General features: G+C 34.4%; 2 protein-coding genes and 2 non-coding genes across 4 annotated transcripts; all 4 read left to right on the plus strand.

Annotated features, from left to right (window-relative positions):
• The first annotated feature begins 227 nt into the window (after window positions 1-227).
• LOC114293797 (uncharacterized) lies at window positions 228-6,533 on the plus strand. The gene is made up of 11 exons (XM_082872235.1): window positions 228-687; window positions 788-1,036; window positions 1,228-2,159; window positions 2,278-2,461; window positions 2,561-3,850; window positions 3,968-5,173; window positions 5,733-5,809; window positions 5,932-6,041; window positions 6,124-6,184; window positions 6,317-6,381; window positions 6,476-6,533. Exons 1-11 carry the CDS (start codon window positions 228-230, stop codon window positions 6,531-6,533), a joined length of 4,692 nt encoding a protein of 1,563 aa, XP_082728361.1.
• A 2,545-nt stretch (window positions 6,534-9,078) lies between these two features.
• Window positions 9,079-11,652, plus strand: LOC114293808 (protein kinase STUNTED). The gene is made up of 5 exons (XM_082870219.1): window positions 9,079-9,263; window positions 9,614-9,862; window positions 10,054-10,342; window positions 10,473-10,531; window positions 11,440-11,652. Exons 1-5 carry the CDS (start codon window positions 9,236-9,238, stop codon window positions 11,475-11,477), a joined length of 663 nt encoding a protein of 220 aa, XP_082726345.1. The 5' UTR covers window positions 9,079-9,235; the 3' UTR covers window positions 11,478-11,652.
• Window positions 11,653-13,825: 2,173 nt separating this feature from the next.
• LOC114293812 (small nucleolar RNA snoR69Y) lies at window positions 13,826-13,931 on the plus strand. Its single transcript, XR_003640204.1, has one exon. It is a non-coding gene; the product is annotated as a small nucleolar RNA snoR69Y (small nucleolar RNA).
• Window positions 13,932-14,033: 102 nt separating this feature from the next.
• On the plus strand, window positions 14,034-14,123 carry LOC114293813 (small nucleolar RNA snoR53Y). The gene has a single exon (XR_003640205.1). It is a non-coding gene; the product is annotated as a small nucleolar RNA snoR53Y (small nucleolar RNA).
• The last annotated feature ends 12,559 nt before the right edge of the window (window positions 14,124-26,682 follow it).

A 26,682-nucleotide genomic window follows, 5' to 3' on the forward strand; every position in this document is an offset into this window, starting at 1 on the left:
CACAAAATGAGATTAGTACTTAAAATAATATGCATTATAAAAATATAAAAATAAACATATGAAAACACTTACATAAAAATATAAAGCTTATTATATTGTGAGTATACGAGTCGCATTGTGAATATACTATAACTGCCTCTTACATAATTTTATATAATGTAGGCACATTTTAAAGATAGTCGGATTTCATCTACGTAAGTGTTAGTTTGCTTACAATCTTAGGAAAAATGAATCACGATTACCCTGACACATCAAATTTGAGACATGTACAACAACAAAATCGTGAACGACGTCATTTATACCTACAACAGAGGAGGCAACGCTCAGCTTCGGAACGAAATGCTCAAACTGAACAACCACAAAGAGAATTCGAACAGTTACGCCTTCAAAACTTAAGCACTGAACAACGCTCAACAAGATTGGAGCAACGTCGTCTTGCTCAGCGCAGGCGAAGATTGTTTATTCGTGAAGAAAGTGCGACCTCTAATGTGCAACAAAGGGAAATTCAAAGGGAAAGTTGGCGTAATTACGCTAGACAAAGGAAGGCTGCTTTGACTATTGAACAACGCGAACAACAACTTGCAAGGCGACGAACAAATTATCAACAAAGAAGGCAAATATCTGAAAATATGGAACAAACTTCTCATCCAAATCAAGTACATAATATGCCGAATGCACAAACAAGTAGTAAGTATTCAAGTGTTATAAACATTTTTTTTTTTGGTAAGCTTTTACACTTTTGACATTAATATTCATTTAATTTATTATTTATAATTTTAACTGCTAGGATGCATGTTAAACTTTTTCGATGCAATCCCAAGAAGAAATAGAACAGGATGGCGTAGGCCGCGAGCAACAGTTTTGCCAACCATTCACGAAGAAGGCAATTTGGTTGCGACTAATGTTTTTAGATGGGAAAGTAGAATGACTGCACTCGCACGTATCGACTTACCGCGATATGCACCTACTCATTCGACGTATGAGCATGGAAGCACAAGTGGCAACAGACAAGATCTTCGTGAAGTTCAGATGGAAGGTACAAATAATTTATTTAGTTTAAGTACTTTTACAAAATAAACAACCTTTACAATAAATGTAAAAAATATGATCACGTAAATATGATATGCAGTACAATTACATTTAATATTCAACATGAAACTCAAACACTTTCAAATAAATACTACTGTGTTAATAATAAACCCATACATCATACATGTATTGTTATAGGAAATATCCCTCATGTCGACCACAATCAGGATGCTTTCAGTGATGAAGATATTCCAAATAATCGATCATTTATCCATAGGAGCTATCATAATTGTGCAAGAAATTTTCATGAAAGTGAAAGGTTCCAAAGAATGCAGTTCCCTGCTCCAACTACATGTAGACATTGCAACGCAAGATTGTTCCACTGTGAAACATCTACCATGTGTTGTAATAATGGAACAATTATTTTGCCACCAGTAACAGCTCCAAATGAGATAATTGATATTTTCTCTGACCAAACAGTGGAAGGTCATCATTTTAGACAAAATATTCGAGCTTACAATCATGTTTTCTCATTCACTTCAATGGGTGTTCATGTTGATGAAAACTTAGTAACAAGAACTCGAGGTGTGTACACGTTTCGTGCACAAGGAGCCATATATCATAAGATTGGGAGTCTCTTACCAAATTCTAGCGACAGACCGAGATATTTGCAACTGTATGTTTATGACACTGACCACGAGAATGAGAATCGAATGTCTGAAAATGAAGAATTGCACTTGGATTTGCTTGACAAGATAAAGAATATTTTAAATACTCATAATCCATTTGTACACACGTTCCGCCAATTGGCTCAGCGTCCAGACATACATGAATGCAGACTTCAAATCAAAGAGCAACCACGTAATAGGCCCCAATACAACCTTCCTATTGCTCCTGAAGTTGTTGCAGTTTTAGTAGGTGGCGAAGAAGCTGGAAATTTAAAACCAAGAGATATCATTGTCCAATCAACCAGTGGTCACCTCCTAAATATTTCTGATATTGTCGGATACTATGATCCATTACAGTATCCTCTGTTGTTACCCTACGGTTCATATGGATGGGATGTAAATACCAGAAGCAATGATGGCAGAAAAGTAACATGTTGTGATTTCTATTCTTATATGCTACAGGTAACGACGTATACATAATATTAAAAAATTACTTCGTCGAAGTTATTCAATCTATAATTATTTCGTATAAAATCTTTACTTTTAATTATTTATAAGTATTGAAATACTATCAATTCAGATTCGCCCTGGTGATCAATCTCTTTTTCTTCGAGGAGGTCATCTCTTACAGCAGTATGTTGTAGATAATTACGTGAAAATTGAGTCCAACAAATTAAGATGGATACGTACTCATCAGAATCACATTCGAGCAGATTTTTATCAAGGTCTTCTAGATGCAATACATGTTGGTGAAAATTCTGGAGGTACAAATTGTCACGTACAATATTACAATTACATGTACGCATGTTTGTTTATATTCATACATACAATTTCTTTTTTCCTTTTGTGAAATATTTGTTTAGGTAATGTTGGTCGTAGAACAATATTGCCATCGTCACTTGTTGGTAGCCCACGAGACATGTATCAGCGATATCAAGATGCAATGGCTTTGGTCCAAAAGTATGGAAAACCTGATCTTTTCCTTACGATGACCTGCAATCCAAATTGGCCTGAAATTAAAGCTGAGTTGCTACCTAGACAGTCACCACATGATCGTCCTGATTTGCTAACAAGAATATTTCATTCAAAATTTGATGAGATGAAGACCGACATTCTTACAAAACATGTGCTCGGGAAGGTTCTGGCATATGCATATGTTATTGAGTACCAGAAAAGAGGCTTACCGCATGCCCACATGGTCATTATTTTGGATGAAAATGATAAGTTACGCACTCCTGATGATTATGATAACATTGTCAGAGCTGAAATTCCAGACAAGAGATTAGAGCCTAGATTATACAGCGCAGTTCTGAAACACATGATACATGGCCCATGTGGAATGTACAACGAACGGTCCCCGTGTATGACAAATGGTCGGTGCGAAAGACGGTTCCCAAAGCCATTTTCTTCAATTACTACACTTGGAAACGATTCATATCCTATTTATCGAAGAAGAGAAGGGGAGTCAGTTCCTGTAGAGAGTAATCCAAGCGTCTTGGTGGATAATAGTTGGGTCATTCCATACAACCCATGGTTGCTCTTGAAATATGATTGTCATATCAACCTTGAAATTTGCAGTAGTGTTACAAGTGTGAAGTATTTATACAAATATGTTTATAAAGGGCCTGACCGTGTTGCACTAGAAGTTCGTCAAGGTCCTAATTATGACGAAGTACAACAGTTCATAGATGGAAGATGGGTTTGTGCTCCAGAAGCATTGTGGAAAATATTCAAATTCTCAATGACCAAAATGACTCCTAGCGTAGAACGCCTCCAAATACACTTACCAAATAAGCAGCAAGTGAGGTTTTATACGTTCCAAGACATCACAAATGTTTTAGACGATGAGTATTATTCCAGAACAATGCTTACCCAATTCTTTCAATTAAATGTTGATGATGAAACTGCAAATCGATACTTATATCGAGAGATACCGCAACACTATAGATGGTGCAATAGCGCAAAGATTTGGCAGTTGAGATTGAACCATCAAAGAGTAATTGGTAGAATTTACACAGTTTCGCCATCAGAAGGGGAGAGATTTTACTTGAGAATTTTACTCAATCATATCCAAGGACCAAAATCATTCGATCATTTGTTAATGGTTAATGGAATTGCGTACCCAACTTTTAAACAAGCAGCTGAACATCATGGTTTGTTAGAGCATGATGATAGCATACGATAATGTTTGTTAGAAGCTGCAACCATGCACATGCCATTGGCTTTAAGGAGATTGTTCGTTACAATTTTGGTTTACTGTGTACCAACAGGGGTGCGAAGTTTGTGGGATGAAATTTATCCTTACTTGATTGAAGATTACATATCTTCAAACAGTATGAATAATATGTATATCCTTAACAAAACCCTGCAAGATATAAACTGTCTCCTACTACAGCATAATAAGAACATATCAGAATACGATTTGCCTGAGATGACAATAAATTTGGATGATAATTCAACAGTTCCAAAGGTCATACAAGATGAGTTTTCCATTGTAACTCCTCGAGAAGACTTAAATTATATTGCCACATTAAATAGTGATCAACACTTAGCATTCAATTCAATCATGGAGGCTGTGGAATGCAATACTGGTGCAATCTTCTTTGTGGATGGCCCAGGAGGAACTGGAAAGACATATTTATATCGTGCACTATTGGCCTCAGTGAGAAGTCAAGGGAGAATTGCCATTGCAACAGCAACTTCTGGAATTGCAGCTACACTTTTACCTGGTGGAAGGACAGCCCATTCAAGATTCAAGATCCCCTTAAATCCAGAGGCTTCGTCCGTGTGTTCCATTACTAAACAATCAGATTTGGCAGAACTGATTAGACGTGCAACGGTCATCATTTGGGATGAAGCTACAATGACAAATCGTTATGCTTTTGAAGCCTTGAATCGAACACTCATAGACATCACTGGTGTTGATTACCCATTTGGTGGCAAAATTATGGTGTTTGGTGGTGATTTTCGACAAGTACTTCCAGTTGTTCCTAAAGGTACAAAAGCGGAAACTATTGCTGCATCGATAGTCAAATCACCTCTTTGGAGTCACATTCAAATACTTCGTTTAAAGCAAAACATGCGCTCTATAAATGACCAACAGTTTGGTGAATTTCTTTTATCTGTTGGAAATGGTGTACAACATACCATTATAGATGAAATGATCAAAGTACCAACATCGATGGCAATACCATGGAATGGCGAAGAATCAATAGTTCAATTATTAGAAGAAATTTATCCTGATATCATAAACCATTCTTTTGACGCCGAGTATATGGTTAGTAGGGACATAATAACTCCTCGCAATGAAGATGTCGACAAGCTCAATGAGAAAATCATTCAGAGATTTCCAGGAGAATCAAGAGTGTACCACTCATTTGATAAAGTTGAAAATGATACCCAAAATTTGTATCAACAAGAGTTTTTAAATTCCATTTCAACCAGGAGGAATGCCTCCACATGCATTGCATTTGAAAGTTGGAGCCCCAATTATGCTTTTGAGGAATCTTGACCCTTCTTCTGGTTTGTGCAATGGCACAAGGCTACTGTGTCGAGCTTTGAACGATAATTTCATAGATTCAGAGATTTTAACAGGACATTTCAAAGGCACGAGAGTTTTCCTACATCGCATTCCATTAAAGGCTCCGGAAAACTTGAAACTTCCATTTGAAATGACTCGCACACAATTTCCAGTTTGCCTTAGTTTTGCTTTGACGATAAATAAATCACAAGGTCAAACAATTCCACATGTGGGAATTTACTTTCCGGATCATGTATTTAGTCATGGGCAACTATATGTTGCTTTATCTCGAGGGGTGTCAGATCAAACAACGAAAGTCTTGGTTAAAAAGGGTTCAGTTAATAATGAAGAAGGAGTGTATACCCGCAATGTAGTCTACAAAGACGTTTTGTTACCAAATTATTGATACATGAGGTATGTACTAAATATGTTCTTATTCAACTTATATTATGTGATTTCTTAAAATCTACAATTAATATACTTATAATATATCTTCATATAATTATTGATTGTAGGCATACTTGAAAAAATAAAGCTACTTCAGCTTTGGGAGAATTATCAAGAGGAAGCAAATATGGTTGCAGATAAGAAAGTTAAAAATCAGATATTGGCTTCACTTATGTTCAAAAAATGACGTTTTTAAAATTTTTGATTTGTAATCTGACAATATTCGCATATATTTTGAGTTTGACTATATCTTTTAAATTAATGCAGGTCAAACAGTTCTCCATATACAGTCTTGGATGGAAGGTCTCTATTAAAGTTGATAAAAAACAATTGGGAAAATTAATTGTGCGAGAGCTTTTGAGGCAACGACAACATCGGTATGATAATGTGTTTGTGGCATTTTATATGAATAATTTCAATATGTTACATTTGCTAATAGTTATTGTAATCTTTTTATAGAAATCCTATCATATCTGATAGAGCAAGTATATGCAGCAAAGACAATATGGACATATATGTGGTAAAAAATCAAGTTTTATGAACTTTACTACTACGCTCCATATATTCATATTTGTGAATTTACAAATTAATTTTAGATTTTATAAATTTGTCAAACAATCAACTTACATTACTGTGAGATATTTTTCCTCAGTTTTACAAGCAACGAATGATACAAAAATTGAAAGCTTACAAAAATATGTGCAACATTGTTACAAGGTAATCTACTTATAGGTTTGTATGTATAACTAAAGTTACGTACTTCATTTTCGGTCAATTCCATCTTATTTTTTGTAGTTTAATGTTGTCATAGATCTATCGCAAAAATAGCATCAAAACAATTTGAAGAGATCATTGAACGTGACATTTGATATGAACGATGTCAATCTATGTCGATATGTAAGTTTTTAATTTTTAGATTTTGTTTACAAAAAATTAACACAATAATCACCTTTTGTGTCTTTATACATAATAAGTCAATTATAAAACCAAACTTATGTATAATTATGCCTCATAACGTACAATATAATTTTAGTCAATGTATACTATTAGCAATCTTATAATAAATATATCTTATATATTTTTCTTTCTTTTTTTTTGTAGGATTTGCAGGATCTCCGGTCTCATGTTATCAAATTTAGATTTTACATGAATTTTTATTGTACAATTTTTTTAGTTAAGATTAGTAAATATTTCAATTTTTTAAACACGTGTACATATTGTAATGTACATATGTTTTATTTATCAAATACGTTAATATCAAATGTTACATTGTACATAATTATTCATATGATTTATATGTATATTATTAGAAAAAATAATATCAAAATCATATTATAATTTTAAACGAGTTAGCACACGCATCGCGTGTGCCCAGCCGCTAGTACTATTATAAAGTGAACACCGGTATCTCCATGTGTCTACTTTTTTATTTAGATAGATAAAATAAGGGGATTTAAATCTCAAACTTATCTCAAATATATAAGATTCTTACCACTCAACTAATACACAATATATGATAAATATTTTATTTTATTGTTATTTATTTGAATTGTACATTTATGGTGTGGCAACCATTAGTGTATATATATATATATATATATGTATATGTTTAGGGTTGAATCTCATTTTCATTTCAGCCTCACTGTTGATTCATCCCGCCACCACCGTCGTCTCCAAAGGCGATCCCGCTACCATCGTCTACAATTTCTCCATTGCTGCCTCTTTTTCTCTCAGTTCCGAGCACTCTTGGAGAAGGTGAAGACGGAGCAAATCGATCCGAGATCTGAGTTTCATAGCTATTTATCTCTCTGTTTGTTGATGTCTCTCTTTATCTCACTGCTATTTATCTCTCTTTATCTCACTGTTTGTTGTTGATGTTGATGATGATCAGATGAAATAAATTGTAGTTGTAGTTGTAGTTGTTGTTGTTGTAGTTGTAGTTGTTGTTGATGATGTTGATGTCGATCCGACGATCTCGGTTTCTCTTTTTTTCTTTTTTTTTTTCTCTTTTGAGCGGGGAATTTTGGGGTCGGGATACCCGATCCCCGTTAGGGGACGGGGTGGGGAATGGTGATGGTGATAGGTCCCCCGTCGGGGATCGGGCCCGGGAACGGGGACATTGTTACCATCGGGGATCGGGGACGGGGAGTATGATCCCCGGCCCGGCCCGTTGCCATTCCTAAGCAGTGGTTTGATTCTTCATCTTGATATTGATGCACAATTTTCATCTTGATGCACAATTTTCTGAGATTTTCTATCATTTTTTTTTTAGCTTCACACACACACATATACACATATTCTGAGACCTTATATTATCATTTATTCTTCGTCTTCTTTAAATTTTTTGTAGATATATATGAGTTTGAGTAAATCGATTTGGTTTCTAACAGAGATTGTAGTGATTTGGATTCAATAGCGATTTGGTGTGTTTTCAATCTCTCTCTCTCTCTCTCTCTCTCTCTCTCTCTCTCCACAGACACAGCATATATACATGTACATATCTATATATCTATATATATACTCCTCTGTGTTCATTCAAAAATTGGATTCGAATTACCCTATTACTTATAGTCACAGCTTTAGTTGTTATATACCCTCATGTGCCTAATCTAGCAGATAAAGAAGCTCTGTTTGGTTACGGAGAAAACACAGGAAAATTAAAGAAAAACAAAATTGATCAGAACATGAAAATCCTCTTCCATCAACATAAAATTAAAATAATTTGCTATCTATAATAGTGTTATTGTTAGCAAAACCATTAAAAACATAAGAACAAGTTTTAATAAAAATTCTTAAAAATCAACTCGACAAGCCTTATCGCTTTGATGTGAGATGTCTATCTAATTACTGATCAATTTTTGTAGTATTGATATATTTTTAGCTAATTTTATGTTTTATATTCTTTACTTTTTATCTGCAAAAGTGATTGGTATGACCTATTCACTTGGTTTGACATTATTCATGGAACTTTATGTACATTTTAATGTGCATAGATTTTCATGGGCCCAAAAGAAAGAATGAAGCCAAAAACCAAGATAAAATATTGACATGTATTTCTCTAGAGTATATGGTCTGTTGGACATTGACGTTGCTGAAGGATCAAGAACCTTTTAATCTTGTTTAGTGTGCCCTATATTGCTTAATTAAAGATATTGTGATAATATAATTATCATACAAATTAAAATGATGTTGAATCCTACAATGGCAAGGTTGTTTACAGGTGGTCTTCCAGTAACCGACTTCTAGGTACAATTTTTCTCTCTTGAAAAGCTACTTAAAAAAAAGCACGAGACTTCTGTTAAAATGGGATTTGGGAAGAGTAAGATGTACGTAGTCTAAACGATTCTTGAATTTGTTTTGGATTATGTTAGGTCGCAAAGGAGATCCGAAGCCAAGTTGTTACCTTGTTTGAGATCAATCACTACTAGATAACCAGTCTGAATTTGGTGATTCTGAGCCTTCAGAGACTCCAAGACACAGTCATGAAGTGATTTGCAATTCGAGAAATGATAGTTTCAATAGTCCTGTACAGAAACACCAGAAATTTCATTCGAGTTCATTTTCATTTGTCATGGAGCATTGTGCGGAGGAGAGGCCAGGTTAGCCCTTGCTCCGCATAGCCACTGCTCCAGTGACTCCGCCTGCAACAGTAGGAAAAAAACTGTCTGTAGCTCAATGGGTAATGAGCTTACCAAACCGACCTCCACCCGAATCTCCTTAATCCAAGGCCAGTTTTAGTTCAATTGAAATAGAAAATTCTTTGGTGGTAGAGAATCTGGACAAGCTTATCAAAACAAATTCATCTGGCTGCAAATGGTTCGCCTATGATGTCATTAAAACATCTACTTCTCAATTCTCTTTAGGTCTTTTGGCCTCTAATTTTCTTTGACAAGGTTTATGCGTTTCCAATTCAATTGCATTCTGTGCGTAACTTGTGGTTCGATTGCAGATAAGTTGATCGATAATGGAGGGTATAATCATGTGTACATGGGGCTTCTTCCAAGTGGGAAGCGGGTGGCGGTGAAGGTGTTGAAGTCTAGCAAAGAGGCGTGTAAGGATTTCACACAGGAAGTAGATGTCATGAGCTCATTGAAGCATGAAAACATCACTCCTCTGCTTGGGATTTGTGTTGAAGACAATGAACTAATCTCTGTTTATGATTTCTTGTCTGGAGGAAATCTAGAGGAAAACCTACATGGTAAATCTTCTCTGGAGATATTCTTCTTTCCATTACTATGTAATAGGCCTGTCAACTGATTGGATTTAATCTAAAAGCCGAATCCATTAACAAAAATTCTGTTCAGATGATTTTTTTATCAGATTTGTCAGAATTGGATCGATTTTGGGTTTGGATTGTTTTTATGACCAATATCGGATTCGGATTGACAGGCCTACTTAAGGATGGATGGGAAATTTATGCTAATTGGTTGATCTCTGAGATAGGTAATAGCAAAGAAACATCTGTATTGTCATGGGAATTGAGATTCAAACCAGCTGTTGAAATTGTTGAAGCCCTAAATTACTTGCACAATGAATGTTCTGGGCCGGTCATTCACAGAGATGTCAAGTCTTCAAACATTCTTCTCTCTAATGAGTTTGAACCGAAGGTGGTAGTTATGACAGTTGAAAATCTACACAAATGTTTCAATCCCCAATGTATTTGCTTCAGGTGTTATAGGTCTGTGATTTGTGGATAGAATCTTACCTTACCAACTTTTTCTTCTCTTGTTTAGATTGCTTGCTTATCATTTATCCTTTTTCTTTTCTTTTTTTGTGTGTGTGTGAGTGGTTGTTGTTGTTGTGTGCAGGATTGACTGCTGCTTCATTTTGTTACTTGCAATTCCTTCCACCCCATATGACATGGATGGTATTTCCTTACTGTGCCAAAACATTGTTATTTTCAATTGTTTGATCTCTTTACAACCATAGGTCTGTAATACAACTATATGGGATTAATCTGTCTGATATATTTGAAATTTTCTTGCACCTGTTCGATTACTATTTTGAATCTGTATTTTTGTGTTATATATGCTGTCATTCTAGTTTAGATTTCCACCTTGTGCCCTTTATATGAGTGATTTCTTTTGCACAGATAGTAAATTATAGGGTTGAAATAAGATTTGGTTATAAGTTAGGCAACAAAACTCTTTTATTGAGAATGTCTACCCTTCTGAAATTTTTAGTAAGGTTTAACTTCTTGTGTAAAATTGCTAGAGAAGAAAGCTTCTTTATTACAATCTAAGGGGACTGTGATCAATTGAGGAAGATATAACCTAGGATCTCTTATTCGGATACAAACTCTGCCACTGCTCCTTGTATTTATTTTGAAAGAATGAGAACCGTTGAAATGAAGTCTTAGTACTTGTTTGTTTTACATGTCTTTAAAATGAGTAATTTTTTATATATTTTTTCAAATTCTTTGAATGAATGGTTTTCGTATTGCTTTATTAGTTTCTTTCTTCTGAATGCAACAACACCCCTCTTTCCCTGGCAATGTGGTTAAGGGGGGTGTGGTTTGGTAGTATTATGAATGTATATGTATCATTGCAAGCATATAATAGTCCTATGTTCTTTTATGTTTTTCTACCTCTGGCAGAGCTCCAATTTATGTAATAATTTCAGTTTAGATGATTGATTTGTGCCTTGTGGAAAACAAACTATTAAGTCTTCATCTCTCTTTAGGCCTACTAGACTTTATCTGAATATTGTGTTCTCTTCTTCTTTCGGACTTTTACTGCCAAAGTATTTATGCAACTGTGAATTATTTTTTTTCAGATCCGGTTTTCTTGCAGCTTTTAACCACCAATCATTGAATTTGCATTTTTTTTGGGTTCTGGCACCTAGTCAAGGAAGGGTTGCTGATCCAAATATTATGAAATACACTCTGAAAGTTTTTCCTGTGAGTGTTTTTGAAGCTTAATTATAAATTTGATTGTATCAACTTAATTAATGTGCTTATACATTTGCATCACTTTTGCTCTCCAAAAATTCAGTCTGTCAATCTATCAATTTTTTATTTTTATTTAAAAAAAAAAAAAAAAAAAAAAAAAAAAAAAAAACTGACAAGGAAGTGAACATGGATATCCAATCAACAACCTAAATGGAGAGAGCCTACAATATGACAACAAACAGTACACGCTGCAATAGTAAATCTAAGGTTGAGGCAAAAATAATGTATAATGTATTTAGGCAAGGTTCCCTGTTCTTAAACAGAGTAAATAAAAAATGAGTTTCTTAATTAGGTGAATGATCCTTGTATATTTAAAAAGTTTAGAATGTAACAATGTGAACTGGTGTAATTTTCTAATGATTATCTTGTTCTACAAGTCCTTTAAAAATATGTGAAGAATGGGATATCAATTACTGCACCATTCCAGGATGAGTGATGACATACCAGTTGACAAGGATACTAGCTTTGAGTTTGCAACTTGATAGGTCAATTTTTAGAAACTTTGAATTTGGAAACTTTTTAAAAGCATTTTGGAAACTTTTGAGTTTGGAAACTTTGAATATACTTAGAGCTATATACTCATTATGATTTGGGAATAGAGTGTCTTTGATGTGTGGATGTCAATTTTTTTCTTTTTATTTTTTATGATTGGATGACATTTAATTTTTATGCATTTTTAGCTATCCCAACTTTGATTTTTAGCAATGAAAATGTGTTGTAGAGAAAGTTATTTGTCTTTTAGCGATCAAATATCATTGTCATTAAAAATGTCATTATTTTGTTTTTCGCAACCAAATTGGGATATTTTGTGACGAAGTATTAGCGACCAAATGTTTAGTCTTGTAAAATCAAATATTTTGTGACAATATAAAATTAGTCGCTAATTGTTATTTTCAGCAACACTTTCAAAAATTCGTCGCTAAAGACTTTTCTAGACACACTTTTAGTAATTTTTTTAATGAAGAATTTAATTTTGTCACAAAAACCATATAGAAACCAAAATAATGGTTTTAGGGACCAAAATAATTGGTTGCTAAAAGTCTTATATGTCGTAGTATGTATATATAACTAAACTATCTCAATCTATTCTCTTTCAGTTTATATTCTATAAATACTACTTCTACCTATTCACAAATGTATTCATTCTAACTCTATCTTTTCTAGTCTTGCCATACATTCACCATAGCATTCTCATCTCAATAACATTCATCTTATTTACAAGTTATTTCTTAGTTGGTCAGCATTCTGTCCTATACAACATTGCTAGAAATTATGCAAAAAATAAAAATAAAAAAGATTTTTGAATTTTAGGGTTAGATTTGTAGTGTAAGTAGAATTTGACTCTTTTTTACTAGGTTTTAGGCCTCATTTGGGAATAGAATTTTTTAGTTACTATTTGATTTTTTGGCTAAAATATTATGTAAAAAAACTAGTATATTTAAGATAATTTTTTGATTTTTTATGAAAAGATATGCAAAAAATAAAAAAATAATAAAATCTTTAATTTTTTGTTATAGGTTGTTGGTTTTTTAATTTTTTTATTAATTTTTTGACTTTTAAGCTAAAAATTGATGTTGCCAAACGAGACTTTAGTTATAAAAAGTCAAAAACCCACACTGAAAGCCCCCGTAATAGGTTTTAAAAAGCCCATTATTTTGTATTTCAGTGGGACAAACAAAGCCCATTAAAAAGTCGACTTTCAAAGCAAACCAAACAAAGCCTTAGCCCCCAAAAAAGATCAAGTCTCAACAGGCTTGCTCAAGCCCAGACCCTCACGGCCCAAACTTATACCCAACCCATAACATGCCTAGCTTTTCCATTAAGAGAGTTGCGGTAATCTCAGTCCAGTAATTAAACTAAACCTCCAGGGCCATATTTGTAAAATCATAGATTTGACGTCCCCATTATAAACTCTAACCCTAACCAATCGATCTCTTTATATAATTTTCTACTGACTCCAAACCTTTCACTCACTTCTCGTCTCTGTATTAGTCAAATTTTAGCCTAGGTCTCTCTCTCTCTCTCTCTCTCTATCTATTTATATATATATATATATGAACTACGTAGATATGTATATTGATCTGAATTTGGATCTTCGATTTTGTGAGGAAATGAAAGAAAAGCGAGAATGTGTAAAAAAATTATATTTTTAGTTTATTCACATTGTGTTTTTAGTAATTAATTTTGTGAAATTCGAGATCCAAAAAGTACGGTGGTGTGATGATGATAAATGTTAATCCCAGCTCATTATGAGGCCTTGGTTTTAGAGACTAAGGCCTGGGAATAGAATCTATCCAACATTTATCTGAGCTTCATAACTTTTTTTTTATGTTATTATTTTATTTTAATTTTGATTTTTGATTTTTGATTTATTACTATAATTTTTGTGAATAGAAAACAAGGGTTTGAGCTTTTTAATGTTCCCTGTGATGTTTGTAAGTCTGATGACCATGCTAATTCTGATCAATCTGTGATTGAATCCTTATTTACTTGTTTTACTGAGGGAACATACATTTTTTTGCCATTTTCAATTTTTTACTTCTCTTGAATTGAATTTTTTTTTTTTTTTTTTGCACATTTAAATCTTATTATATAAAAATATGATTAGTCTAGCATTATTGTTAGAGATCTCCAATCTATAGTACTTAAAATTATCCTCAATCCTTTTATCAATTAGTTATCGAATTAAGAGAGAGAGAGATATATATATATATATATATATGTAAATATTTTTATCAAATTGATAATTAAATTTGAGTTTGATGAAAATTTATAAAAATAAAGGATTGAAGATTGAAATTTTTTCATTAAATTTTATGAAAACAGAAATTTTGGATAAGAAGGATTATTTAAAAGGATTTTGATGAAAGAACATGATTAGTTCATATCAAATCATACTTCTATTCAAATTTAAATTCTCAATTAGATGAAAAATAAGTAGTGAAGAGGTTTTACATGGTAAATTAGTAATGAATTATGTTTTATTTTATTTAATGGCTTTTAAAAATTATTAAATCATAAATAATGAATATTTTCATGCATATAAAATATTAGATTTTATTAATGTGTCTTTAGGGCACATGTTAAAAAGCTTAAAATGTTATATATTGTGTATGAAAATTTTGAAGTTTTCTTAAGATGCCTCTTAAGGGCATATGCATTAACAAAATTTTAAATTTTATATAAAATATTAATTATACATTATTGTGTGCAACTTGAAATTTTATTAAAATATTTAAATAGTAAACACATATAATTTGATTATATTAAATATGTTGTTAATGCTAACAAATATATTTAGTGTTGTATCAATTTATCTTGATTATAATAAATTTTATTTTTAATATAATCATTAAATAAGATATATTTATTATTTAAAGATTTTTAATAATTTTTAAATTTAAGATTTTGTTAGGCTGTCTGTAACGTTGCACCAAATCTCTCTTTTTGTGCTCCATTGGTTTCATCAAATTGAGAAAATAACAAATGTTTCACCAAACTGAGGATCTAGGGCACCTTTCACCAAAACACTGTGTAGAATCGTTGCGGATGGTATGCACAGGATGATCGGCCAAACGTTTGGCCGGTTGTCTTCCTGGTCATCTTGTTACTTGAACAATTCTTAGAATAGAGCAATGGTTTGGACTGTCAATAGGATTCCAAAGTTGTTTGCTTCTAAAGCAAATTTGTCTCTACCCTCTCGTCGTTCTTTGCTCTCTCTCTCTCTCTCGCTCTCTAATTTTGGACTCATCGTGCTTCTTCATTCATTCAATTCAAGCATTCGTAGCCCAAAAATCAAGGGATTTTCATTCCAATCTTTAATCTTGTATGGGGACGAAATATTTGTCGTTCTTTGTACTTCTTGAGTCCAAGCCTCGCATAATGTCGTTCAACTTGAGAACAGAAAGACTGTGAGCTGCCTGACGATATGCTGTCGGATAAACCCTCCGACAATCAAGTTAGCACACTTAGAGAAGAAGAGCAAAGACGGAGCACTTTCTAGAGAGAGAGAGTATGTAAAAAATGGCTTACCTCTAACGGTTGCATGCTCCTTTTCAAGACTGAACATGCAGCCTCAGAGATTGTGGACGCACTACCTCTGTTGTCTTTCTCTGGACAGGCAGCTAAGCTCCCCTCTACATTTCTTCCACGTGTAGAGACTAAAACCTTCAAACAGTGTTTGTCGCACCGCCAAATGGTATTGATGCATACCAGTAGTAGATTCTCTTCTCCTTATAATTGGTCCACGTGGAATATTAAACCGAGCTATTATTTGGTGAAGCATAAACCCTATGAGGGATAGGCACTACCAAGCAAAACCAAACCGGTCCACACAAACCGACTAGACGCGGGGCGTGCTGTTCGGCATCCCGGCCTCACATAGCGATTTCGTGTGTCATCTCAGTCCCCCCATCAGTCCGAACCATCCATAGCTCGGCCCAACACATTCGTGTAGACCTAATCAAATATCTGGTTCCACGTGATCCTAACAAGGCTAAACACCTACATGCCTCCATAATCTAGGCGACCCCCAGCTCGGCCCAACGTAATGGGTCGAAGCGTTGTGTTGGTGCAGTTCGGCCAAGCACAGCATCTTCGGCCCTCACATGGCCCAACACCATATTCCGTGCTACCGTATCTCAACCCACTTGTTCGACACAAATCTCCCTCTCAAATCTTATTATTTCTCATCTGTCATTTTTCTCTTCAACAAAGGTAGTATACTCTCGAATGAGATATTCGAAGCCATCAGCAAGCTCATGAACTAAATCCTCAGACATTCCTAATGGAATTTCAAAGAAAGAATCCATTGTTTCTTTGGCAACTTTCATTATCTCCTACACTGATTGTGCATATGGCTCTGTTTTGGATTTTAGGTTCCATGTCTGCCAACACAAATTTCAATTCTGTTACTCTCAAAAACTGCTTTCAATGTCATATCTTTGTAAAAATTACTTTCCTTTCTTTCATGTGTTCTGATCTTGCAAAAAAATGCATATCAATTTTTTTGAAGGAAGCATTTTTCATCAGTATATTTTATTTTCCTTACATTTCCTTTTAACTCATTTTTCTCAAGAAATTTTTCCTGTAAATTTTCCTTGCAACTTAATAGAGTTGCCTAAATCTAGCAGAAACAAATCAAAAAACATACCTAAGTTTCTTTTGCTCTTTGGAGACTCTTTCCCTTTCTTCAACCTCTCTTGAATCCACTCTTTCAACAAATTCAATATAATTGAATCAACTTCATAAAGAAGCATCTCTTTCACAATAGTCTTGCCACCATCTGCACCAGAAACTTCTGAAGTTGTCATTCATATCAATTTATTCTCTTGATTAAAAAATGTTGCATTTTGTCAACTTAATCTGATGGCTTGAAGCATCTTATTTGGGAGTACACTACCTTTGTTGCAAAAAAAAAAAATTTTTTCATTTGCTCTTGTCGGTCGACCGGTCGATTGACTTCCCGGATGACGTGTGTTTTGATGACAGTCACAAATTCACTGTTGGAGTGACTGATATCAGATAGGAAATTCGTGTTTTTTTTACTCAAATTGATAAAATATTTGGTATACCGTTGGAAATGCTCTTAATGTGTATTTTTATAGTATTTTAAGAGTTGAAAAAGATTATATATTATTTACAATAATGTATGCAACACAAGTATATAATCTTTTTATAGTCTTTTTAATATCCTTTAAATGGATGCACATTAATATATCTTTTAATTTATATACAAAATTTTTATTTTTATGCATAAAAACAAGGGACAATTGCAAAGAAAATGGTTTAAACTCAAAACAATTGCAAAGAAGTGGAAAAGGAGTGCAAATACAAGACTTAATTGCATAATTTAATACATAAATTACTTGTATTTCCATGATATTGTAATTATTTTGTGTTTATATTATATTTTGCAATTCTCCCTAAAATTAATAATTATTTAGGATTTAACAAATTTTAACAATCATTTAATAAAATGAAATGAAATAGGTAAATTTAACGAAATCTGTAAAAATATTAATTGTGAAGTATGGTATATGGGTGTCCTTGGAATATAAAAACATTGAAGAATAATTCTAAAATATTTTTTTAGTAATTTTATTTTTTAAAACATTTTTGTAATTTTTAAAATATTTTTATACAAATTTTAATATTAAACAATGTTTTAGGGACAAATCATTTAATATGTCAATATTTGAATTGTTCTTTTGACATTGTTTAATATTGGAATTTGTATAAAAAAAAAATATTTTAAAATTTATGAAAATGCTACCAAAAAAAATTAATAGTAGAAAGTATTTTAGTAAAATAAAGATAAATTGATATAACCTTGAATACATTTGAACAAAAATTTTGTTAATGCACCTAAAACACATGTTAAGATAGGGTTTGGAAATTTTGCGGGTGTTCGCGGTTTGGTTTGGGACAATTTGCGATTCGGTTTAGACCTGTCTGCATTTATGCAGTTTGGTGAAAAGTCAACCCGTGACCGCCCGCAGTGCAGTTTGTGAGGATAGGGTTCATAGATGTGCGGGCGGTTTGTAAATTAATCTTTCTTTCAAAATTTTATTTTTAAGCCTTTTTTATTCCATTTTGTCAAATATTTATTTTGGACCATTTTTCTCCCATTTTCTAAAATGCTCAAACATTAATAATTAATGAATTAAAACTTATAAAAAACTTATAAAATAAAAAACACAACAAATTCAGTTCGTAATCTAAACAAATCTTACATTTATCATTTTTAACCCAAATAAAAAAATAAAAATAAAAAAGTAATTCTTCATTAACTTACATTCATCTAAAATACAATAAAAAAAATAAAACAATAAAAATTCATTAACTTACATTAATTCAAAATACAATAAAAAAAAATACAACAATGAAAACTCATTAACTTACATTCAACCAAAATGCAATTAAAAAAAAAAAAAAAAATTATTGTCAAACTTCAAAGTGAGCTTAAAACTCACATTTGATTAATTGTTCCAATTCAAGCAATAAAACCTTCACTCACAGGCATTCATGCAATTAAGCATTTAAGCAAATAGCCTTATGGCAAGCATGCCAAACATGACAACAATCACACTCATGCAAGTATGTTAAAGCGTAAATACTTACAGTGTACTCCAAGCCAAAACAGAAAATTAGTTAGAAATCATGCATGATCCTAGCTATGTCGAAGATGCCTAATGCAACGCATGCAATAATGCAACTAATAGGCTCGGCTATCTAAGATGGCATATGAATGCAACACTTGATAACATGCTTTGGAGCACGTATTCAAGAAAGTGTATTGAAATACAATGCAGTTTGAATGATGCGCCGAGCCCGGTGCATGGAAAACAAATGAATGATGCACGCATGCAAGCATAAGGTATGCTAATCGAAATATGCCCTAATTTATCCACTAAAAGTCGGTAAATAAAAGGGAGAAAGACGTGAGGTTGGAAGACATTCATATACGCACGCACACTTATTATAACATTTGCCCTCTCGACGGAGGGTCCAAATAATAAGCTAAGCTACTTATTACAAAATAACTAATTAACTACTCTAACTAATTAATTATTACACATGACTTGAAATTAACTAACTATTCTAAGTTAGCTAAATATTACAAATTGAATTAATTAGCTAAACACATTAACTAACTAATAAAGCAATTAAACGGCCTCGAACGACGAAGGATGCATGCATGCTCGGTTGCTCCGCTTCCTCCCGAAAGTCCGTCACTTTGCCACCGGTTGCCTCTGTTTGCATTCGCCTTAATTCCTGAACACCAAACCAATCTCCAGGCTGTTTCTGCTTCAGAACCAGAACAATTTCTGACCACCTCTGAGCTTGAGAACTGTCAGGCACTTAAGAAGGCTGTAGGCCACTTAATGTGGCCAATAGGCTACTTCCTCTGGCCGGTCGGCCACTTGCTTCTGCATGCTCCAATTTTGCTACAAACAGGGAATAACAAAGGCAAAGCAAGGTCTTTGCAGGATATGTGTGTACAACCACCCTCCTTATCATTTCTCAAGCTCAAAGGAGTGTGGTACTCGACTCTCGGGCCACCAACCGACCATCGCAATGCACGATGGCCGAGAAGCCAAGTTTGTACAAGTCAATGAATGCACAAATAGACTCAATGAACCTCCACCCTATCATACACGATCAAGGGTGTCGGTGACTAAGAAATTAGGCACGTTTCATCACTTTGAGTATGAAACGCCTCTCGTTTCTCGTGTTTGGATTAACGTCCGATCCAAACATATGCAATGCAACACAAACATGTTATCTTGACCTGTTTTACTTTGATTCATTTTGTTTACTCATTTTAGATTATCGATGAGTCCTTTAACCGGTTAAGTCCAAAAGTAAGAAGTCCTCTAATTGGAAAAACGGACCAAGCCACAAGTTTCTTGAGCATGAAAGAAGCATCATGTCGTTGGTTAGTAGAGACCCTCAAGAGAAGGCTAAAACCATTAGGCATGAATGCCTCAATTTCGTGCTCAAACCAACAAATGACTTAGGACCACTTTCAAAAGTGATATAACAAATGAAAGATGGAATGCAATGGCATATATTCCAGCACTGAAATAGAATGATAAATGACATCAAAGCATGAAAATGATGCATACAAGACATGCTCGGAGTCGAAAGCATTGAGGCTAGCAAAGAGCATAACACTATAGGCATGCAATACTAAGCCTAAATGACCAAACCAACCCCAAACAGAGGTTAAACATACCAAAATAGTAGCCTAATCATATTGAAACTCAGGCACAAAAAGCAAGAGAAGCATGCTCATATGATGGCTCACAAACATGACACAAAGCTCAACTCTCAAAAGCAATTAAAGAGTGGTTTAAGTGGAAGTATGGCAAAGATATAAGCTCTGAATTTACATACTAAATGATACCATATCATGCACACATCACAAATTTTTTATTTTTTATTTTTACTTTTTTGGTTTAGTTGAATAAAACCTGAAAGTTTAAACTTTTTAAATAAAGTTTACTAAAAATAAAAAAAAAATTCAATCCCAAACAACCCTTAATATTTGTTCTTGACTTATGTATTTTATCATCTAATAAATATATTTTAAAAAAATCAAAAAAGACTCGTGGAAATGATACAAACGGTATAGTTTTAATTCACCACAATTACTGCTGTGTACACTGTGCAGCTAGGGCTGGGCGTAGGGTTATCCAACTCGCCCAAACCGCCCTATTTGATTTGACCCGCATACGTATGGGCGGTTTCGCAAACACAATAGGGTCGGGTGCGGTTTGAATTTTAGCTGATTTTCGAGTTACGGGCGGGTTATGGGTTTGAACTGCACCCGCCCAACCCGCCTGCATTAACCTTTTTTTTTTTTTTTTTTAATTTTATATTTCAAATCTGGACCATTCATATTCACTCTATCTATAATAAACAAAACTAGTAAAAACCCTAATCTATCTCTCAAACTCAAAAACACACTGCTGCGCACTTTCTTATCTCATTAGTCTCTCTCTCACTCTCTCGTTTTTTATCTGTACTGATCGACTCTCTCTCATCGCAAGATCAACCGATCGACCTTACTCTCTCATCGCACCAATCGATCTCACAAGTAAGCCTCTCTTTCTGTCTCTGTCTCTCTTTCCCCGATCTTTGATTTTTTTTGCAACATATCAGATCTCTCTCTTTGATCTGTCTCTCTCACTCTCTCATCTCATCAATCTCTCACTTTCTCGTTTTGCATCTACACCGATCGACTTTCTTTCATCGCAAGATCGACCGATCGATCTTATTCTTTCATCGCATCGATCAACCTCACAGGTAAGCCTTTCTCTCTCTCTCTCTCTGTCTCTATCTCTATTTCTCTCTCTCTAATCTTTGATTTTTTTTTGCAACATATCAGATCTCTCTCTCTGATCTGTCTTCCTCACTCTCTTATCTCATTAGATTTGTTTATGCAATCAGATCTGTTAATTTTTTTTTTGTAGTAACAGATTTGTGAGAAGTGGAAAATGAATCTGTGTTTTTGGAATTAAATCTGATTTTTTTTTTTTTTTTTTTTTTGTAGCAATAGATCTATGAGAAGTGGAAATTGAATTTGTGTTTATGCAAACAGATTTCTCTCTGTGTTTTTTTTTTTTTTTGGAATTGAATCTGTGTTTTTGGAATTAAATCTGTTATTGAATTTGTGTTAGAAGTGGAAATTAAATATGTTATTGTAATTTTAAATTGAATATGTTATTAAACTGAATCTGTATTGAATCTGCTATTCAAAATTTTTTAGAGGGTGATTAAATATGTTATTAAATTGAATATGCTATTGAATCTGTTATTAAATCTGTTATGTTGTTGGAATTGAATCTGTAATCGTGTTGAATCTGTAATTAAAATTGAATCTATAATTGTGTTGAATCTGTAATTATGTTATTGAAATTAAATTTGTAATCTGTTATGTTATGTTATTGAAATTGAATTTGTAATTTTTGTAATCTAGTTTAAATGGAGGATAGTGTTCAATCTTCCACAATCAATCTTTTACTTTCGGAATCCTCTAATTCTCAAATGAATCCCCTCTTGGCTGAATTCGAACATGAACCTAAGCCTCCTAGACCCCCAAAGATAAAGAGTGAGGGTGGAGGGGAGAGAGCACCATCCACAGTTTGGGATCATTTTGATAAGTGTTATCCCAGATAGGCAACCCAAGAAGGGGGTGAATTGGGTTATTAAAAATTTCACAATATTAAAATTAACACAATATTCAGAATTTTAATAAATAAAAAAAAACAGAATAATAATTATCAATATAAAAGTAAGAGAGATAGGGAGAGAAAATCAAACACTGCGATTTATAGTGGTTCGGCAAGCCAGGCCTACGTCCACTCCCCAAGGAACCTCCTTGAGAATTTCTTTACTATCAATTGAATAAATACACCACCAAGCTTGTGGATTGGTACATGACTTACTCTTATCTATTGAGCCTCACTCAACAATAAAAGCCTTACCCTTACAAAATCTCTCACAAAAATAAGGAATAAGAATAAGTGGTACTTAAATCTTTTTTTACAATAATTCTCTCACAAAGAGTAGATATGAAAGTGTAAAAACAAAGGTTAGACTTAGATCTGAAAGTGAAAGAGCAGAATACAATTTGGAGCTCACAGAAAATTTTCTCTTCAAGTTCTTGATTTTTCTCCACACACAACACTTCTATTTGTACACAAAAATATACCCGTTAGATGCTCCTTGCTGACGTCATGGCTTACATAAGCACGCTTCTTGCTGATGTCATGAATGACATTAGTTTGGAAGAGAATTACGTGTAAGAAAATTTGCACTCTTGCAAATTTGAACATCTTTAGGTATTAGTCAAAAGTGTACAAAAAGGAAAAGAAAAATTAATTTGAATTATATCTTGTATGACTTTCCACATGCTAATAATTAATGTGTTCATATGCTAATATTCAATGTTTCCACACACTAATATATATGATACAATCAATGTTGCGTAAAAAAAATATAATTGCTCCGTAATGTATACTATTTGTATTATATGCATTATATATATAAAGTTATATATATAAAGTTATATATATATAATCTAATCAGATATTTGCATACACAGAAAAATCTCTTTAAATAATATTTATGATGGATCTAAAAATATATGCCCTCTTTAAAATATTGTATATGTTGTAAAGATTTTAAACTAAATATATTCTTCCACTCTATATTAATTTTGTCAAAACAAGACAACCTATCAATATCAAATTTGTCAAAATAATACAACTAATCCATCATTTTTGTCAAAATAATATAATTAATCAATTTTTAATTTGGTCAAAAAGTGAATAGTGATTAGCTTCAATTTTCAAAAAGTGAATAGTAAAGTTTTCAAAAATATTTTTATTTAACTAATATTTAACAAATATATATATTTTAAAAAGATAATATTTTGTGTCAAATAAATATGTACATTAAAAAAATCTAAATTGTTACAAATAATATTTTAGACATCATCAAAAGTAAATAATACAAATAATATTTTAGACATCACCAAAATTAAATAATATGATTAACAATAAGGTTGTAGGGACCGATGGGAAGCGCAGAGTCGTATGTAAATATTGCAAGAAAGAGTATTTGTTTGACTCTAGACTTCATGGGACTAGCAATTTGAGGAGTCATACATCCAATTGTAAAGAATATCCAAATAGGGATACAGATTATTAAATCTTAAACCAAAACAAAATGAAGAGGGTGTTGAAGTTGTAGCAACAACTTTTAATTTTGATACTTGTAAAAGGTTTCTTGCGGAGATGGTGATCATTGATGAGCTACCATTTAGATTTGTGGAGGGTGTAGGGTTTAGAAGATTTTGTAATGTCATGCAATCCAAATTTACACCAATTCCCTCTCGTCAAACCATATATAGAGAAGTGCTTAACATATTCAAGAATGAAAGGAATAAGTTAAAGATGGCCATGAAAGGTTGTAGAATTTACTTTACTACTGACACTTGGACATCTATTCAGAATTTGTGTTACATGTGTTTGAGTGCTCATTTCATTGATGATAACTGAAAACTTCAAAAAAGAAATATAAATTTTCAACAAGTTGAGGATCACAAAGGAGAAACATTAGGTCGGAAAATTGAGTCGTATTTGATTGAGTGAAACATTGATAGCATATTTACCTTAATAGTTGATAATGCTAGTTCTAATAATCTTACTGTAGACACCCCATTTTTGACCGACCTCAAGACTTTGATGTCATCGTTTGTGCACTCGGTGATTGCGCATGATTGTGCTCGTTGTGAGTTTCCGGAGCTTTCGGCTGAACGCCTTGTCTCGGGACCTCTTGACTCTTTTCTTCTTGGTTTGTTTTTGGACCATACTTTGTACCCCTTGCCTGGAGGGAGGGGAGGACCTGTCGGCCACTTTTGGCAGCTGTAGGCCACTTTTCCCTCTTGTAGGCCACTTAGAGTGGCCGGTAGGCTAGTGGAAGTGGCCAACGGTCATTTTTCTGTTTTTGCAGATATTTTTGGTGCCAGCTGTTGGGCACAAAATGCATCCTCCATACACGTATGGAGGGATGGTAACAAGCTTCTAGCTTGTCAAACAAGCTTGAGGCTTGTAATTCTATATAAGGGGAGATGCCTCCCCCTTCTTGGGGGTTCAGATTTTTTAGAGCAAAAAATTTCACTCTCTCTAGATTTCTCTCTCTCTCTCTCTTTCTCTCTCTCTATATATATATTATGCTTAGAAGTGTATTTTCTTTGCATTTTTGTACACAACCCTCTTAGCCATACACCCTACCTTGGAGCTGAGGTTTCTTAAGGTTTGTTTGGAGCTTTTTAAAGTTGGTTTTAGCTCAGAAGTGGTGTTGTTGCTGTTGTTCTTCAAGGGTAAGGCTCTAATTCTTTTAAAGTTTTGTTTTAGTTGCTTACTTAGCCACCTTTGCATGCTATTTTAGGCCTACTTTCCAACTACAAAAACCTTTGTTTTTAAGGCTTAAAAATGGTAGTTTAAAGTGTTTTTGGAGTTAGGGGTGTTTCACCCTCTTTGGTGGCTTATTTGCTAGGCTTCTTGCCTTCCTTTAAAGCTTTTGAAACCATCTTGTTTTGGCCTTTTAACCACTGAATTCCAGAGGAATTTCAGTGGTGGAAAACTTGTTTTGAGGTCCCACATAGGAGGGGGTGGTCCCCCCTCCTCTTGTCTTGATAGCATGTTTTGTTGGCCTATCAAATGAGCATGTATTTCTCCCTTCTTGAGGCTTAGTTTGAGCATATTTTTGTGACTTTTTAGACCTGCTTTAACTCTGATTTTGGTTGGTGGGGTCACCTCTTGCTTGGTTTTTGCACTTGTAGTGCAATCTTGCTCACTAGCTTTACATACTTGATGTTTTGGCCTTTCATTTTAACTCGTTTTGGCTATACTCCAGCATGTTTTTGGCATTGTTTTGACATGCTTTAGGACTGTTTTGGGTGGTCTTGGACTTTTGGAGCTTGCTTTGTATAGTTATAGTGTAAATGGCTTCACTAGTCTTGAGTTTTGAGGCCCTTAGCATGCTATATTTGTGATGTGTGCATGATATGGTATCATTTAGTATGTAAATTCAGAGCTTATATCTTTGCCATACTTCCACTGCCATTTGATAACACTTACGTTTTCAGTTTTCTTTTTATATTTACAAAAATTTTAAAAACTCAAATAAAAACTTGTTTGGTAAAATTTTTGATTTATAAATCAGTGTTCTCAGTTTATAAATTTGGCCAAAAAATGAAAACACAAAAAATGTGTTTCCATTTTGAGTTTTCAGTTTTTTTTTTTTTTACCACCCAACACTAGTCACCACCCGCCACCATTTTCCACCACCGTCTTCCGCCGCCACCACCACCCACCACCACCTGCCACCGCCACTCACCACCCACCTGCCACCACCACCCGCGACTACCACCCACCAGCCACCACCTACCTGCCACCCACTCGCCACCACCAGCCACCTCCCACCCCCACCACCACCTGCCACCACCACTCACCACCCACCTGCCACCACCACCACCCACCACCCACCCACCGGTCACCACCCACCACCCGCCCACTCGCCGCCACCACCACCACTACCACCACCCACCACCTACCTGCCATCCACCCGCTACCACCCACCACCCACTACTACCATCCACCGCCCACCACGCCACCTGCCACCTACTTGCCACTACCACTCACCACTCACCTGCCACCACTAGCCATCTGCCACCCACTCGCCACCCACCTGCCACCACCACCCACCACCATCACCCACTCGCTACCACCTACCACCAGGCACCATCACCCACCCACCACCACCACCCGCCATCCGCCACCCACCCGCCATCACCACCCACCACTCGCCACCTCCACCACCACCACCCACTCGTACCCACCCACCACCCACCACCACCACCCGTCATCCCCCACCCACCTGCCACCACCACCCGCCACCCGCCACCACCACCCACTCGCTACCACCCACCACCCGCCACCGTCACCCACCCACAAACCACCACCACCTGCCACATACCCACCACCACCACC

Source organism: Camellia sinensis, chromosome 5 (assembly GCF_055761805.1).
Source record: "Camellia sinensis isolate YWXY chromosome 5, ASM5576180v1, whole genome shotgun sequence".
Lineage (NCBI taxonomy): Eukaryota > Viridiplantae > Streptophyta > Magnoliopsida > Ericales > Theaceae > Camellia > Camellia sinensis.